Source organism: Drosophila guanche, unplaced genomic scaffold (genome assembly GCF_900245975.1).
Source record: "Drosophila guanche unplaced genomic scaffold, DGUA_6, whole genome shotgun sequence".
Lineage (NCBI taxonomy): Eukaryota > Metazoa > Arthropoda > Insecta > Diptera > Drosophilidae > Drosophila > Drosophila guanche.
Window position 1 is genome coordinate 4328705 of NW_022995747.1, and position 17191 is coordinate 4345895.

Below are 17191 nucleotides of genomic sequence, written 5' to 3' on the forward strand. Positions count from 1 at the left end.
ACAACAAAATTAAATTTTAAAATCGACTAGGCGATACCATGCAGCGATCGATGGTTCTGTGCGATAGTCTGGCAAACATTCGATAGATGCGGAGAGCAACCCTGCTAGGCGACGCATCTTTTCCAACACTCGGCCAAAATGGCGACTCAAGAATCGTAAGCGTGACAAAAACAACAAAGCCGAGGCGCATTTCACAATAATTAAATGTTTTTCGTGCAATTCTTGCGTACGTTTCACCGGAAAACAACCAGAAATGTGTGAATTAAGGACCCAGTGACAGTGGAAATTGGACCAGTGCTAGAAATACACCAGCGACAGCCGGAAATCAGACAGTTTGGCAATTGAAAACGCCGACCGCATAACCTGTACGTGTACGTAGTGGCGAATGGAGTGTAAAGGCAAGGGCAAGAGAATGAAAGAAGAGGCGCCAAGCAAGAAATTGCCGCCTAAAATTTATGGCGGGGACTGCACCCCCACCAAGGCGGCGCACGATGAGATTCTCAGCTCCCTGCTGCGCATTAACAATTTCGACTCGATATCGAGCATTAAGGATGAGTCTCTGGATATTGATCTATCCGCCTGCGTGACCATCAGCTCCGCCAGCCTCGTCAACGGCAACAGCCTCTCGTCCACAGACTTTTGGCGCGTGCTCGACGAGAGCGCCCAGAACAACACGGAGCTGAATCTCTCCGCCGACGTGTGTCGCGATGACCTGGCGTCGGGTCCCAGCAGTGGCAGCTCCACCACAACAGGCGGCATTGTGGCTCGCGACCTGTCCAGTGACAATCACAGCTCCGAGTTCAATGTGACTTTCCTGCGGCCAGAGCCGCCGAACGCCTTCACAAATTCCCCCTTCAAGAAGACATCCTCGTCGACCTCCACGACGCCAGTGAAGCTGTCGCCGGATCAGATGCACATGCAACTGATGCCCCAGCCGATGCAACGCAAGCCAAAGCTGCCGGCGGCAACGGCAGTGCGTCTGAAGGTCTTCAAGGAGGAGCCGCTCGAGGAGAGGCCCATGCCAGAGCTAAAGCCACTCAACAACGTGGTGACCAAAGTGGAGGTCTGTGAGACCGATTACATGCCGCCAGCCTTCACCATCTTCCAGCAGCCGAATCCAGTGACCACAACACCCTTGGAGGCGTCCAGTATGCCGCCTCCAATATCGACTGATGGCAATGCAAAACCCTTTGAAGTGGATCCAGTGCCACTCCACAAGTGTCTGGATTGCAATGGCCTGCTGCTGGAGAGTACCGAGGAGCTAAGCAAGCACGAGGCTGCCGGCCATCGCCTGCGGATCACATACAAGTGCAACGAATGCCAGCGGGACTTTGAAATGCTTGCCGGCCTCAAGAAGCACCTCAAGACGCATCGCACCGAGGGTCGCAAGGACACCTGGAAGAAGTGCCCCGACTGTGGCAAGTGGTAAGTAGGCGCGCTGTAACTCTGCCAGATCCCCACTCTAATCGAATCTTTTGTCCCTCGTATAGCCTCAAATTGGGAAGCATGTGGATGCATCGCAAGATCCACAGCGACAACAAGAAGTATCAGTGCGACATTTGTGGCCAGAAGTTTGTTCAGAAGATCAATCTGACGCATCATGCGCGTATACACTCCTCGGAGAAGCCGTACGAGTGCCCCGAGTGTCAGAAACGTTTCCAGGAGCGCTCGCATCTGCAGCGACATCAGAAGTATCATGCCCAAACGCGTTCCTATCGCTGCGAGAAATGCGGCAAAATGTACAAGACCGAGCGCTGTCTGAAGGTGCACAATCTGGTGCACTTGGAGCAGCGACCCTTCGCCTGCACTGTCTGCGATAAGAGCTTCATAAGCAACTCGAAGCTGAAGCAACACTCGAATATCCACACTGGCATGCGACCATTTAAGTGCAACTACTGTCCGCGGGACTTTACTAACTTCCCAAACTGGCTGAAGCACACACGTCGTCGCCACAAGGTGGACCACAAAACTGGCGAACACCTCGAGAACATTCCCTCGTATTGCTCGAAGAAGTCAACCACCAGCAAGGCACAGAAAGCAGCAGCCGCCGCAGCAGCAGCGGCAGCAACAGCCGCAGCGAATGGAGAGAATCCTGGCGCTTTAACGGATGGCAAAGTCAAGCCTAGTCCTGCACCAGCTGCTACAGCGCCAACGCCTGTGAAGCAGGCACGCAAAAAGAAACAGCCACAGCAGGCCACCCTGGCCGCCTTGGGCATCAGCTTGCCGGCGGGCACTGCACTCCAACAGGTGCACCCGGCGCCCACAAAGACCTCACAAGGATGCCTGCAGGAGCTATCCACTGTATTGGTGGCATTGCCGCCTCCACCCCCCAAGCAAGCGAAAGCCAAACGCGAACGCAAGCAGCCGGCGCCAAAGCAACTGCAGCAGAAGCCACAGACCCAGAAGCAACTCCAGCTACAAGCCATGCTGGAGCCCATCGCTTGTCCCCCGCTGCCGCACATCAAAAAAGAACCAGTGCATCCGCAGGGTCCGTTTTTGGATCTACACGGCCTCAGTCTCACATCGGCCGAAGAACTGATTATGGAACAGGCCCTGGAAATGGAAGAGTGCGGGCTGTACGATGCGCCCAATTCCAATACGGAAATGGGAACGTCAGACAATGCCATCTCGGATTCGGCCGCAGCCCTGCACTTTCAGATTAAGAACGAGCTGCCCGACGAGCTGCTCCCAGATGAAGAATTTTGTAAGTGGAATATGGTCCTTCCCCTACCAGAACCGTTTCTAATTCTAGCTTCTCCTATATTTTTGCAGTGCCTTGTAAGCCCAGCGATCGCCTGGCTTGCCCCTCACTCGAGTCGTCGCCGTTCTCATCGCCCGCCTCCATGGAGTTGACAGCCGTCTCCTCCTCGAATGGACATTCCCATGCAGGACCGGTGCGCTCTGGTAACTACTATCTGCCCGCCTTCACGCTAAATGCGCAGGGAAAGCTGAGCCACACGTCGCACGGCTCATCCTCCTCGGGACTGTCAGTGGAGACGACGAGTGTGTCGACCGCCTCTACCACGGTGTCGATGGTTAATGTGCCGCTGCTCGTGCGCTCGAATCAAATGTTGCCTTCGGTGGACACATTGCTCTTCACCACACAGACTGGAGGAAATCGGTTCTTTACCGGAAAGTCAGCGACCACGGCCACACCACATCTGACATGATCGGGCGGCGGCATGACTACTGCCCGCCTCAACGATAGAACGCCTCAACGATCTCCTGTGTCTTAGTTAAGTTTAGCACTATCGACCACGCAACGACCGCTGGCAATCATTTAAAAGCAATGGAATATGAGTGTTTGGTCCGTAGTCCGTAGATAATAAGAGTACGACGCTACATTTGTTTAAGGATCTAGACCCTAAGCCGAGTGCAGAATAGCCCCTAAGATTGAGAGGATTTAGTGTATATATAAGCAAGCATTATATATGAATATGATTTATAATTTGTACGCTTCACACCAATAATAAATTTCGTACATATTTTTTAGTATACAACTCAAAGTTTGAGTAAATCACCTACGACCTCGAAGCAGATGCTTGGTGGTCGCTTCGTCTCACCCTGAGGGAAAGCATTGAAGCTAAGCTGGGCCCTGTAGCGTCCACTTCGCAGTTGTCCCGGGACGGCGGTCGTCAGGGACAGGACATACTGCTCTATCTCTAATTTTGTCTACAAAAAAAAACTTCAGACATATTTGGAAAGAGTTTTCAAAAAGTTCCATCGACCTACACCAGGGTGGACACATTTATCCTTGACATCCTTGGAATTTGTAACGTGTCCGGTCCAGACCTTGTACCAAAACTGCTTCTCGTCGTACATACTCTTGCAAAAGTCCTTCGACTTCAAGGAGAAGACGGTGGGCTGCCAGTTGCCTCTGTCAAAATAGAGTAGTGCAAGGTCCATCTGGAATATTATGGAATAATTAGAAATTGGTAGCACGAGCAGCACTCGACATCACCTCTACACGATCTTCGGGTTGAATATTCCACACGGAAGTCATGCTACCAGCGAGGGTCACACCTTCCTCATTCATGGAGGTGCTGAAGTTGGAAAAGTCGAATAATCCATTATGATTGAGAGTTCCTTCCGCTGGACTCGGGCAATCACTGAATAGGTTCTCATCAGACACCAAAAGTTCGTAGGTAGCTCTACTCGAACTGTAAACGATTGCCAGCAGCAGTATTGAAACCAAAAAAATTACTTGGAGGAACATTTTGGAAATTTACCACAAATTAAGGAAGTCGTAGCCTTATATACTGCTCATAAGCTCGAGCACGAAATTCCCCGAAATCATGGTTATTATATATGGCCAAACTGCAAATTAAAAACCAACAGAAAATATACGTATAATTAGTGGTAAAACATATAATTAGCTATGACTTCTCGTGTCCAGAATATCTGTGTTCGATTTGATCGCGTTCGATATACAGAGCAGGGTGCAAGGTTCAGTCTCTCTTTTAGGCATGCGATCAATTACACATGAGATGCGGGAACTGCAAATGTCAGACCACAGACTGGAGATTGCATAGCCCTAAGGGTTGTTCCACATCCACCCTGTACCCCCTTGCAGTCCACCCTGCTACTACTCGTACATCAAGCGACACTCAAAAGGCTGCATATCAAAGTCAGAGGCGAGCAGCAAAGCGCTTAAACGTTTCGCCCTTTGAGGCTTCACTTGCCGAGAAAGGGCGGTTGCTTGGTTGGTTGCCTGCTTTCAATGCATATGGGGGTTCGGTTCGGTTCGGTTCTATAAAAGTGTGAGGTCCTGGGGCGCTTTCACTTGTGGCCTGTGCTGTGGACTTTAATGGGGTGGCAAATTGCATGTTCTGTTTGTACTTTTATAACTCTTTATTTGATTATTGAAAGGGAAAGCTGCTAGCGAAGTTCTTGTTTAATCCGTAGATTTATACCCTCAATATACACGGAATGAATACCTCCCATCCAAGGAACCTTCTCTAAAGTATGCTCTGCCCTACCCCAAGTGCCTCCTCTTTTTTTTTCTTACAAATTTATTACACCCTAGTGCCACTTTTCTACCCCAACGGCAAACTACAGCGACGACAACATAAAGCTGGCAGACATCGTCGGAGACCTTTGTGAAATATTGCCTTGTTGACATTATGAGGCATATTCGACAAGCCTGGGAATAGCAGGAACTTAAGAAAATTGATTTGTATATCAGGGCAATTGAAACAGAAACTCAAGATGTGATTTTTCGCCACATACTCCTACGGACATCAAGATCAATTTTGGAGCCCTAAAAAACACATTGATTTTGGGTGCACTTTGTAAGTCATAAGGAATATTAAGGTTTACAGAAACGATTTGTATAAACGAGAGAGGCTGAACTGAACCCCTTTTGGCGGATGGTCTGTTTTTGAGCTTCGCACACGACGTGCGCTCTGACAATGTCGCGACAACAGAAATGACAGCATAATAATAATAAAAGGGAATAAAGCACAAACACACACGGAGACAGGCGGTGGAGTGATGGCATGTGTGGCAGTGGCAAGAACGAAACAACAAGATGGGGGAACAGCGATAAATATCGAATGGCATAAATAAACCCGTGTGTTTTGGCCTGCGTGGGAGTGTGGTGATAGCCAGGAGCGGGCTAGTTAGATTGAAAGGACTGGTCGTAGAGGAGTGTATTTACGTACTTCAAGGATTCCTTGGATTAAGTGTGTATTAAGATTTTCAGATCTCCTTTGCGGTGGACCATCGAAGTATTCCCTAAAATTTAGCTTAGCAATTTCCTAGGCCCAACTGTATTCCGCTCCTGGTCGCGACGAAAGAGTTATGTATGTATATACCCACATGAAACCCACAAGAACAACAACACAAGTTGAAGTGAAGATAGCGGCTGGCGTCAGTTTGTCGACGCTTGGCGCGTTTTGTAAATATTTACACATGTAGCAGTTACCTGTGATTGTACCCCCCTCTCCCACTATGTGTGTGTGTGTGTGTGTGTGTGAAGTATATCTGTGTGTCTATATAAATTCGCCTACAATTGAGTGTGTGCGGTGTTGCGAGTGCGCGTAGGAGGCAGCTTAAATATTTGGCTCTTGCCTTTCTACTCGTAAAAGAAATCATTGCCCGCTCGGAGGGGCTGTCGTTCATGACTATTACTCTGCATGCCTGTAGATGATATTTTAATTAAGTTTATAATGATTGCTGCTTAAGCAGGCAATGACCGAACATCTGCATACAGATGTCATCCGACATGTGTACTCCGACTTTTTGGGGGCGTCGTCTGGGACTCGTCCCCTCAGGCTGCCCCCGCTGACTGCACAAAATCAAAGCCAGCAGAAAGCAATAACAGAAAGGGCACGTGACTTGTATACCATATTGAATTATTTGTCTTTACGGTTTAAATGTCGCAGTGCACATGCAAAGGACACAAAACACACAATCGAGAGTGAGAGGACACAAAATAGGCCACACTGAGCGATTGAAAGTGCCAGTTCTACATCCACAAGGCAAGTTTGTACAAATCTTGATGGGTCAATGGCATCTTTAAACTTGAAGTATCTCTCAGTGCACTCGAAACAACAGCAACTTTTTGCGCAAAAATTGAAATTGTTACGAAAATATGGTTTGGCATTGACGTTGTCCCCGTCGTCGTCGTCGTCGTCGCTGGTCTCGCCTCTGATGTTGCTGCTGTTGCTACGTGAGGGGGCGTGAGTCAATCAGGAGCAGCCACAGTAACAGCCTCCGACACACAATGGGTATACCGTGTGCGAGTGACTTTAAGCATTGTCTCCAACATAAAAATGAAGAAGGAAAAAAACAACAAGCTGCTTTCATACAACAATTTTGAATGAGAGCTGAAAGAGCCACAAAGGCAGGCGGCACATAATACTCAAATTGAGAGAGGGCACAGCCGAGGGTCGTGTCTGTGGCGGACATTCAAGCAATTTCCCAATTTTGTTTCATATTGTTTATTAATTGATTTCGTACGTATTTTAATGGTACTCGTACTTGTGCCGTGTCTGCCTCCTGCGCCCTGTGTCCTGCGGTTGCTGTGTGTGTTTTTGTTTTTCATTTCGCACCCCTCATCATCATTTTTCATGCTCGTGCTGAGCGGATGGATCCATGGGGACCAGATATAAAGATTTTTGTCCCCATCTTCTGATATTTATTCTTTCTGTTTTGTTTGCATAAATCAATTTATCAATTTCAAAGTTTCCATGATAGCTCCTTGGCTTGTTGCTGCGTTTGTGTCGCGCTGGCGAGTTTGTAAACGCTTGTCAAAGTGTTTTGCTTTTTGCCAGTGCTCCGATGAAAATGCAAATGCACATTCAAGTGCAACTTCCCGGGAAACCAGACTCAGACTCAGACTCACAGAGACAGAGTGGGTGGAAGGAAGCGTGGGAGAAATGCAGGGAGACAGACGGCTTTCGACTGCGACTGCGACTGGAAGAGCGAAACCAACTTCATTTGTCATTTTGTCACATTAACGCAATGGAAATGCAATATGCTAATGTCAAATTTTATGAATGAGCACAAAAATATTTGCCATTGCTCTGTGAATAAATATTAAAGCGGAAAAAAATGTTTCAAATCGGTACAAAGTGCTCAAAAATCTGCCAAAAGCAATTCAAATTGAGTAAGAAACTTGACAAAGATTTAAATGGTGAAAATTATTACAAATATGTAATTTTTTGGGGCTTACTGAGGTTTATTTTGACTAAGAAACTGAGCTGTGAAGTGCTTTTGTAAAGGGCTTAACATTGTATTAATTTCAATATTAAATTACCTTGATTTTATGTGTAATTCATCTCGCTAGTGATGCGGAAATATTACAAGGTGGAACAGAGCGAAGAAAACTTCTTAAACTGACTATCGAATTCATGCCCCACCAAAATTTGGCTCACACAAATTGCCACAAACTCGGCGACTCACTAATACCCCCGCCAGCTACAAAAGCCTTTTATCCTTCACACCAATTACCCTCTAACCACCGCTAGGACCAGACCTAACCGAACCGAGCCAGACCGAACCACCGCCAGGCACCCGTATCCGCTTCCGGCGGCTGCCATGCCCACACAATTAACGATTCATATGGCACGCATTTAAGTTTTGCATTCCAAGTGAGCCGCAAATCTTGTGCCACGCTTCCTTGGGCCCTCAAAAAGCCAAAAACTCAAAGTCAACTTCAAACTATAAGATGTGTGTGTGTGTGTGTGCGTGCAGATCTGTGTGTGAGCGTGTGTTTCTGTGTGTATGAGAAATCAGCTTTTCATTAACCCATAGATTCCGAGAGACAGAGAATGGGAAGGAGTGGTAGCCGCAAATTGAGAGATTCTCTCAGTCGAAAACTTTTGAAGGACGACATTTCTATTCATTAGTCGTAACCACACATACGCACCCATACATAAGACATGAGATGGGGCATTGATTTGGAGTCGTGGCTCCATTTTGTTGCCAAAAAGACGTACGCTTTATTAGCCTGATGAAAAGTTAACTAAACTTTGTGTTTTTTGTTCCAACATTTGGCAGCGCCCAGGGCCTCCCAAGCGCCAGCTCCCAGTTGAATCGGTTTTTTGGGTTTGCTCTTGACATACTATGTACGAGTAAGTACGAGTATGGGGATCTACGTATCGCTCCCTTCTAAAATATCAATAAATTCAATTAAAACTATTTTAAAAGGGGTTAAAAGCCACTGCCTCATCGCCTCATACCCAGCAGCCCGCCGGCTAAATGGGAAACTTCCATTTGCCAAATGAACTTCCCGATGGCTAAGCAAAAACTTTTTCTACCCACGCGGAAACAGTGCGGCTGCTACAGCTACAGGTCTCCCATTAACAGAGAATGTACGATGACTAACAGAGACTGTAGGCTGTAAGCATTGACTGTTAGTGGGCAACATTCTGTAAACGGCTATCCCCTTCCAGCGGGGTAGTATTCGAACAGGAGAAATCAAGGGGAGGCTGTTAGCCACCCTTCTGTTAGCCGCAACATGTCAATGTTGTGGCTCTGGTATGCACTTTTACAGCGACTCTTACTGTTAAGGCCCGTTGCTGCTGTACTCTGTACTGTTGTGATGGCTCAATGGACTGCTGCCACGGGGGTTGTCAAGCAGCTTCCTTTCGCTGCTTAATATGAGAATGTTATATGATGAAATGGTAAAGCGTGAGTACTGTAAAAAGATATGTAAATATAATTTTCATAAAATTAATGAATAATATGAAAGTGTTACATATATTTTGGGATTCAAATTAAAAGCTTGAGCAGTTGTAAGAAAAAGTATTTAGTTTAATAAAGGTATTTCCAGCACAATCTTAGCAAGGAATCCTAATCTTTGAAGTGTTTGATGGTCTTACGAGTTCCATATGATACATGATTTTTAATCCAACTGAAATCTCATTCCTGGTACATTTTTAATAAAAACTTGTATTTATGTGCTGAGTAAGCTCGTTCAAGGCTTAATGGAAGAACGAAAATGTAACAAAGATGTAGAAGTTATTCGCTAAAAGCGTCTTCTCGTTGGAAATGGCAGAATGTGAAGAATAGTGCTTGTAATGATATAATTTTTCACAATTATTTGAACAATGACTCAAAGTGCAGTTCCATTTGGATAAGCCCACACCCCACCAGCTGCTTTGGTTGTTTGAGGCATTGAGTGGCTGGCGGCACACTGCTGCACTCGCAGTCGCAGTCGCACTCGCACTTACACTCAAACTTATTAAATGCCATAATTCTTGGGGGAACTTTTGAATGTTTGAGTATAATTACAGACACGCGCTGTGCCCCCTGGTTGCGCCTCGGTTAAGAGTCTTGCCATAAAAATAAATAAACGCCGTCAGGAGTGGCGCACATTTCATTTCCAGATACAAATGACAGTCATTAGCTGGGAATTACTTTTCGTTCGCATTCGCATTCGTATGGCTCCCAGGTTTCCGAGCTCCCAGCTACCACCTCCCAGTTCCCAGTTCCCAGTTCCCAGTTCCCAGCTCCCTCCCAGCCCCGACTACGATTCGGGGCAACTTTAAAGTAATTGCCGGAATGGCAAATGAAATTTGAAGCATTTTCTATATGAAAGCAAATCAAATCACTTGCAATGCGCTTAATTTGCCGCACAATGCACGAATGCCAAAAAGTGCAGAGGGGGGGAAAAAATGCGAAAAAGACAGAAAATCAAGATACGAACTGAGGCGAAAACGAAAGCAAAACTTGCCAAAAGAGAGAAATTGCTTTGGCATATCTAGGGGAAGTGCATAAAAATGACAGAGATTGTACGCCGGTACACTTGTATTTGCAATTGAGCGCACAAAAGTTTTCATAAATTGCATCAATTTGAAGTCGAGCAAACGGGCAAGGACAAGGGATTGTCAGGAGGGGCTCGTCCTCGTCTCCGTTTGCATGCCAAAGGTAAGGGCTTCTCGATGTTGATTCTCCTTCTCCGTTTTTTTTGTTTGTCTACCCTTAAAGAGGGTATTATGGAATATCCAGAGAAGAAAGAACAGAGTCGAGTGTACCATATGAATGGAGGATCTTGAAGGGTATCTTAAGCTTCGGCTCTCAGAGACAACCCTTCTTTGCAGTTCTTTGAAAACTGTTTTCCCCCTAGAGCCAGACACACACACATACACACATGCAGGAAATCCTGTTGCGTCCCGTCCCTCCTGGCACCACATTGACTGCTACAAAGCGGCATATTATTTTTTATGATTTGATTTCGCTTTTTATATTGTAGCCGTATCCGTTGCGCCCCTCCTCCGAACCCCACGCCAAATGAACTCTAAAACGCTGTTGATTGCGTATTGAGTTACTGAGAATAGCAGCACTGACGGCACATTAATAGAATGCGAAATCATGTTTACAACTTGATTGAACTCATCAGCAACGGGCCATCAGTCAGACCTTCTCCAGTCAGACCTCCAGTCAGCCGGTGGCAGTACCAATGTAGCGTTGTCTCCAGACATGCAATTCCATTTATAAGTATCGACATTTGCAACAGCGCCTAGATCTGATTTCTCGGCTCTACACTACACTGCCGCTGCCTCCAACCACTTGTTCAGGGGCACGTGTGCTGGGAGTTTAACTTTAATTGATTGCATTAGTATTCAATTACGTCTTGTTCGCCTCCATTTTCCCATCTACGGCTCCCTTTCTTATGCTTATACTTAGACCATTAATAATCAGATTAGTGCGGCAGAAATGCTAGTTTGGCCAGAGATGATTGTCTCTCGGTCCTCAGCCGCTAAGTCATCATTTTTATATATAATTTCCAATTATCATAATACGCTTTGTGAAGAACCAGCAGAGAGGCAGAGAGAAAGAGAGGGAGCAAATGGAAAGCTAAGTCTGAATGGATACATACCCACACAAGAAATGGCAAAAAGAATCTGAGACACCTCCAGAGGGTTCTTGCAAAAGAAGATGTAACAGGTGTATCGGTTTGTGCTCTGGGCCATTAGCTGTCTATGCCTGCAGGCTGAGCCGAATTTCTCTTCTGGCTCTTCTACCCTTTCACCCCACTACTCACCAACTTCTACTCAATTAGTTTTTCATTTTGGTCAATTATATTTGGACGCCTACTATGATTGAATCCGTCTGGATGTGACCCAGAGCTTCTTCTGCCTCAGCAGTCAAAGGCTGGCCTGACCCCAAGGCTCTCGAATCAATTCAGGCATTTGCCACACTTTGGCCTTGGGCTCTGGGCTAATTTGATTGATTGTCGTGTGGGGGGGCATGAACATCCTTCCATATGGCTTCACTGTCCTTTTTGCAGCATCATAGCATTTTTATTGGTGCCCTTTTTTTTGGCGAAGTTGCGAAATTATCATTTGGCTAATAAATTAAAACGCTTTATTCACGATTTGTGTCTTCTTTGCAGCTGCTTAAATATAAATAACACTCATTATGCAGGGCTCAAATAAATACAGTATGTGTGTTAGTGTGCCTCTGCCTCGAGGACACATGTGGCATACAAAAGAGCCACAGCCACGGCCATGGTGACAGTGGGCGCTCTGTGGCACGTAGCCGGAACCACCCACTTTGTCGAGTGTCTGTCTGTGTCTGTGGTGCGTTTTGGACTGGGCAGAGTGCTGCTCTGCGACTTGCGAATTGCTGTGCCCGCAAGAAAAATGTACTCCTAAATCTATGTAAAGTCGTGGGGGGAGACTTGCCTGGCCTTGGTGGCACGTTGCAAGGCACGTGTTGGCCTCCACAAAGCGTACTCCAGCCTAGCACTTAGCCAGAAGCCACCACAGACGGAGCGTGAAGTTGGCAAAATATGCAATATTATTGTACTCTCATTTATGTAAATGTAACAAACTTAACTTCATAAGTATATCACAGTGAGAAATGGCGGCTTTTTCCCGCGGTGTACTCGTCATAAAGTCACTTTTGAAGGGGCATGCCACTCGACCGCAGCTAATTAATAACGCATTAAGCCGTACGGTACGACCACTGCCATTTCGCTGTCCAGTCCCATATCAAGTGTCCTGTCCGTGCAAATTGTATATGCTTTTCTGTGCTTCTCAGTGCTAATTAAGCGATTTGCTTGACTTGCACTCAATTAGAGGGCCACATCCGCATCCATTCCCTTCGACATGCAATTAGCCAAGCGGATTTTAAATTGCGTCTTAGCCTCAGCCTCAATTTGAGCTGGGTGTGGGAGCACTCCGTTCAATTCATTTGCTCATTTGTCATTTGGCTGGGCAGGGCAGGTGTAAATGCGTTAAAATTCAGTCAAAATCTCATAAAAGTTTAACAAAGCTGAAGCGAAAGGTAAACAGACTTGAGGAAAATTGCTGGCAATTACATTATTATTTGCATTCGGGGAGCTCCCCCAGCCTCAAGGAAAACTTCGAGTGCCCTAAGTGGTTATGGTTCCGGGTAAGACGTGGCCTCTTTCTTATTGAGAAAAATCTTTGACAGTGTCCGAGAATATAAGGGCCATTGCCGGGCTGTTCTCTGGAGTGTGTTTTGTATTGGCGAGGGATCGAAGCGGCGGTGCGCGTGGCACGGCCTTGGGTATCCATCATTTTTCGACCGTAGTTTCCGTTTCCGCATTTCGTTGGCCGCTCTCCCAACCATTTCCCTCCGGTAGGTGTGAATGTGTACGCGCTCCTCTCCTCCCCCCTCGGGCGTGTGGGTTTAAACTTTTCATAAACCTTAAGTGGAAAACTTTTATTTTATCCCTGTTCCTTATCGTCTGCCCCAAATGCTATTGTGGCTGTCGCTGCTGCTTAGGCCACGCCACCTATTTGATTCAGTCGTCCTGGTCGTCTGCCCCGGAAATGGCACAATATGTAGGCCCGGCGTAAAGTCACGTAAGGCGAAAGTTTCCCGAAATCATTTTAACGCCTTCTGAATTTTTTCACGATAACTTTTCCTCTCACAGGCGGAAGCTTCAGCCCTCTGAAAGAAGGCAATAAAAATTGTCAAACAAATAAATATTTGTGGTTGGTCACACGGGGTGGACGGGGTGCTTGCTGCATCAATAGCTGTGGGGATTTAATTTTCATCTCAAATGGAAAACATTTGTTTCATTGTTTTTCATCATCCGTCGAATGCGAAAGTTGAAAGTTTTAATAATATTTAAACAACACAGCTCTAGTAAATCCTTTTTTTGTGGTGCAAAAAAAAAGGTGATGCAAAAAAAGTTGTTGTGTTGTTCTTTAATATTAATTTCTATGTACATAAATTTAGTTGTTCGCGTTGATGTTTCTGGCAACATTTTCGACAGGCTTCACTGCATTTTAATGTCAAACTGTGGACGTGGCTCACCCAGTCCGGTATCCAGCCAGGATGTCGGCTTAAGTACTCTGCAGCCCAAAAAGAAAAGATGATCCATTAACAGACGACTTGTGGTACTTGGGTATCTTTTTTTGGCATGGAAAAGTAATCTTGAGACTGGTAAAATTTAATTTGAATTGGAAAATTTACACAGACACTAAATACATCGGTTTAATCAAAAAATCATAAAGTGCATTCGCTGATTCGTTGAGCCCCAGAGATTTGCACTCCTTTCATTATTCCCCTTTGCTTTTTTAAATGTTTAATTTATTTATGTATGTATGTTGCTTTTTAAATGTATTTTGTTGATGTCGCTGAAAGTGGTGCTAGTCATGAATGGGTGGACAGTCTGGAGGTGGTAGCCGGAGGTTCGTCCTTGCCGAACGCTGGACATGTGCATATTTCATGACAAAATTGCATATTTTAGCGCACAGCCAGAGTGAGAGTCAGAGCCATGGCCGATGGTGCAGCTTCGGGTGGATTTTTCCGGCCATCACTCAACTCCTGCTCCCTTTGCTGCTACTACTCGTTTTTGGTGTAAATTTCAAGCCAAGAGTAACACCTTTTTCCTGTCATGATGTTTTTAGTGGTTTTGCTATTGTTTGTGTCTGCTAGCCCTTTTTTTCCCACCCATTTTACTGACGTTTTTTTATCCCACAAAATTTACATACATCATAGTCATTGGAGTTCAGGGCATTTTGATGACTGAAGTTTAAATTTTTTTAGCCGCAAATTTAAAGAAAATAAAATGTTAAAAAAATGTTGTCTGATTTTTGTCGGAAGCGACTTTCAATTTTCCCAGCGACTAACAAAACGAGTTGTTTCCCCACTGTATTTTCCAGCTTTTTGTGTTCTCCCCATCGGCTGTTCCGTGTTTGTTTAGTGAGATTGATTTGATTTGGGCTGCCCAATGCACTGGGGGAACATGCTCAATAAAATTTATTTGTGGCTTTCCCAATATTTAAAGCTTGTTTTACTTGAAGCGCTGGATCATGCTCTGCAGATGCTTCTTAACCTTGAACACACTCGCATAGAGATCTCCATTAATACCGCCATCCACGCAGCGTGGTCCGTAGATGTTGATGCCGCAGAGCCGCTCCTCGTGCACCAGCGGATCCCCCATGGTCGTCTGACAATCCTTACGCTTGTTCGAGTTGTGGGAACAGAACATGTTCTCTGTGATGTAGGCCGCATCTATGCTGGCAAAGGTATTCTTACATATCCGATTGGAGACGATACGGGTGCGCAGGTAGCGCGGAAGCTGCTTCGACATGTACATGATGACATTGTCCCCCCGCTTGGGTGGAACATCACAAAGTTCCACCGGCTGTGCTTCGCGTTCCTCGACGGATATCCTCAGCACCATCAGAGCCATATAGCGGTCCAGATCGGAGGAAGGGCCCATAACTATGGTGTCCAAATTATACATTGCACTCGAGGCTACCTGCACCATATACTGTTCCGGCATTGGGGCTCGATTGGCTGGAAAACACTGCGCAGAGGTCAGAACTAGGCGGCGGGAGATTAGGGCTCCAGTGCAGATTAATCCCATCATCGGGTAAATCTTAACTATGAAATTAGTGGTAACCGTTGGCTTGGGTGTAGTCACAAACTGATTCTCAATGTGTGGTGCAATGATCTCCAGGCTGTCCTCCGCATCTGTGGCCTCTCTATTTTTAACTGGTGGTTCGTAGGGATGCGGCACCACGTACTCGATGATGCGCACTATCTGGTAGGGCTCTCCTTTGGCCGGCACCTCACCCACCATAAACTGAGGAATGGGTTTGGCAGACTGATTGACTGTCACTGAGGTCCAGAATAGTACGAGCAGCAGGCGTATCAGCAGCATAATGATCAGAATACTGACCCATTCGTAACCCAAAGATTAAAGGGCTACAAAAATATATTATGGCATTTAAATTGCAATTTCTCACGATTTAATCTCTCAGCTTCTGTATGAATTGTGTAAGTAAAGTTCGATGTTTGGCCAGATCAATGTAGAGATCGGCGTTTGGGGCGTTTGCCCGACAGCGGGATCCATAGACATTCAATCCGCACAAGCGACGATCCACCAATAACGCATCTCCCTGCTCTGTGACGCACTTCTCTGGATTTTGTGAGTTCCGCAGGCAAAGCATATTGGGGGTGATGTAGACGGTCTCGTCTTGGAGAAAGGTCATCTTACATTCCCGGTTAGAGACGACCTGACTGTGCCTTAGTCCAAAGTAGCTAAGGTCGGAGCTGGTCATCAGCATGGTGGCATTGCCGAACAACTTTGGGGCCTGAGAGCACAGACCAATGGGCTGTCCCGCGGCGGCAGTTCCCAGGGTGATTAGATATAGTTCGCGGCAGGATCGTGGCCATTCAATATTAGCCACTGGATGAGTTGTCCCTAGGCTGGTGAGAATCTGCACCTGACTGGAAGGAACTCCACTTAAGCAGCTGCCGGAGCTGATAACTAGCCGTGGCGCCAACAGAGCTCCACTGCATAGAACGGAGTCTTGAACCTTTATCTTTACAATGAAGGTGTAATCCTCTGATTGTGAGTCGTGCTTCGTCCTGAAAGCGCCGTGCTGCAGTTGCGCCAAGCTGAGGCGTTTGTAGTGATTGATAACGCGCACGATCTGCTGATTCGCGGGAATCTGATGGGTTGTTGCACCTGCCACTGTTGGATAGATCACATTCATCCTGCAATCCTTGCAGTTTGGTATCCCAGAAGCAGAAACCCATCCGCGGGACAGCCAAAGCCCCAGAAGACAAACAACTAACGAATGCATCGTCCATCGAGTGGCGATGGCTGCCAGCTTACCTTTATTTATGGCACATTTGATGCGCCTGTCAAAGCCGGAAGCATCGCTTCGGTCCGCACGCCGACTGCGTAATCAAAATGTTTTGCCAAGCAAACTGCAAACATGAACGACAGCCAGTTGACAGTTGGAACAGGCAGCCTGTTGACCGGGTGTCGTATCTAATGACCAAACACGCGCCAAACAAATAAACAGGCCAAGTGCAATGCGATAGCTTTTGACGCCACTTCATTGGAAGTTGGCAAGTAAAAGGTCATCTAGAAAAAAACTTTGATAAACTTTCATACTGCGAAAACAAAATGCTCAACACACACCAAACAGACAAAGTCTTCAGTCAATAATAGAGGAGAGCATGAGTTAAAGATTTATAAGGCATTTCTTCTAGAATGAACTCTTAATAAAAGGATTACCAACAGTGGAGAGATGAGATGGGATTTGTATGTAAATTAAAATTAATTCAGCGGAATTTCTACCTTTAATAAACACGATTGACATGGACTCTCTAGCTGTCAGAAGGTCTGACATCTGACTGTCAATCTTATCTAGATTTCAAAGAACTCTCAACTTTAAGACCATTTAACATTAATGCATTTTTTTTTAATCTAAGGACAGAATGTGCTTAGTGATTCTGT

The 17191-nt window shown here is 46.1% G+C and overlaps 4 protein-coding genes across 5 annotated transcripts; 1 reads left to right on the forward strand and 3 right to left on the reverse strand.

Annotated features, from left to right (window-relative positions):
• Positions 1-132: 132 nt before the first annotated feature.
• On the forward strand, positions 133-3500 carry LOC117583113 (serendipity locus protein H-1). The gene is made up of 3 exons (XM_034271297.1): positions 133-1425; positions 1491-2704; positions 2773-3500. The coding sequence occupies exons 1-3, from the start codon at positions 386-388 to the stop codon at positions 3168-3170; spliced, it is 2652 nt and encodes an 883-aa protein (XP_034127188.1). The 5' UTR covers positions 133-385; the 3' UTR covers positions 3171-3500.
• LOC117583114 lies at positions 3426-4425 on the reverse strand. Of its 2 annotated transcripts, XM_034271299.1 has the most exons (4): positions 4230-4425; positions 3962-4160; positions 3733-3906; positions 3426-3672 (listed from the first exon to the last, which is right to left on the reverse strand). In XM_034271299.1, the coding sequence occupies exons 2-4, from the start codon at positions 4034-4036 to the stop codon at positions 3502-3504; spliced, it is 420 nt and encodes a 139-aa protein (XP_034127190.1). In that variant the 5' UTR covers positions 4037-4160; positions 4230-4425; the 3' UTR covers positions 3426-3501. The 2 variants fall into 2 exon arrangements, with proteins under 2 accessions (XP_034127190.1, XP_034127189.1); XM_034271298.1 differs by lacking the exon at positions 4230-4425 and having other exon boundaries at positions 3962-4219.
• Positions 4426-14433: 10008 nt separating this feature from the next.
• LOC117583482 (seminase) lies at positions 14434-15629 on the reverse strand. The gene has a single exon (XM_034271791.1). It carries the CDS (start codon positions 15599-15601, stop codon positions 14726-14728), a length of 876 nt encoding a protein of 291 aa, XP_034127682.1. The 5' UTR covers positions 15602-15629; the 3' UTR covers positions 14434-14725.
• Positions 15630-15674: 45 nt separating this feature from the next.
• LOC117583483 lies at positions 15675-16487 on the reverse strand. Its single transcript, XM_034271792.1, has one exon. It carries the CDS (start codon positions 16437-16439, stop codon positions 15690-15692), a length of 750 nt encoding a protein of 249 aa, XP_034127683.1. The 5' UTR covers positions 16440-16487; the 3' UTR covers positions 15675-15689.
• Positions 16488-17191: the final 704 nt, after the last annotated feature.

Excerpts from the sequence above, each read along its gene's own strand:
- LOC117583113 (XM_034271297.1), top strand. The coding sequence starts at position 386 with ATGGAGTGTAAAGGCAAGGGCAAGAGAATGAAAGAAGAGGCGCCAAGC. Across the intron at positions 1,426-1,490 it reads TGCCCCGACTGTGGCAAGTG|CCTCAAATTGGGAAGCATGT; the intron begins GTAAGTAGGCGC and ends TCCCTCGTATAG. Across the intron at positions 2,705-2,772 it reads GCTCCCAGATGAAGAATTTT|TGCCTTGTAAGCCCAGCGAT; the intron begins GTAAGTGGAATA and ends ATATTTTTGCAG.
- LOC117583114 (XM_034271298.1), bottom strand. The coding sequence starts at position 4,216 with ATGTTCCTCCAAGTAATTTTTTTGGTTTCAATACTGCTGCTGGCAATC. Across the intron at positions 3,907-3,961 it reads AACCCGAAGATCGTGTAGAG|ATGGACCTTGCACTACTCTA; the intron begins GTGATGTCGAGT and ends ATAATATTCCAG. Across the intron at positions 3,673-3,732 it reads ATAAATGTGTCCACCCTGGT|ACAAAATTAGAGATAGAGCA; the intron begins GTAGGTCGATGG and ends TTTTTTTTGTAG.
- LOC117583482 (XM_034271791.1), bottom strand. The coding sequence starts at position 15,601 with ATGCTGCTGATACGCCTGCTGCTCGTACTATTCTGGACCTCAGTGACA.
- LOC117583483 (XM_034271792.1), bottom strand. The coding sequence starts at position 16,439 with ATGAATGTGATCTATCCAACAGTGGCAGGTGCAACAACCCATCAGATT.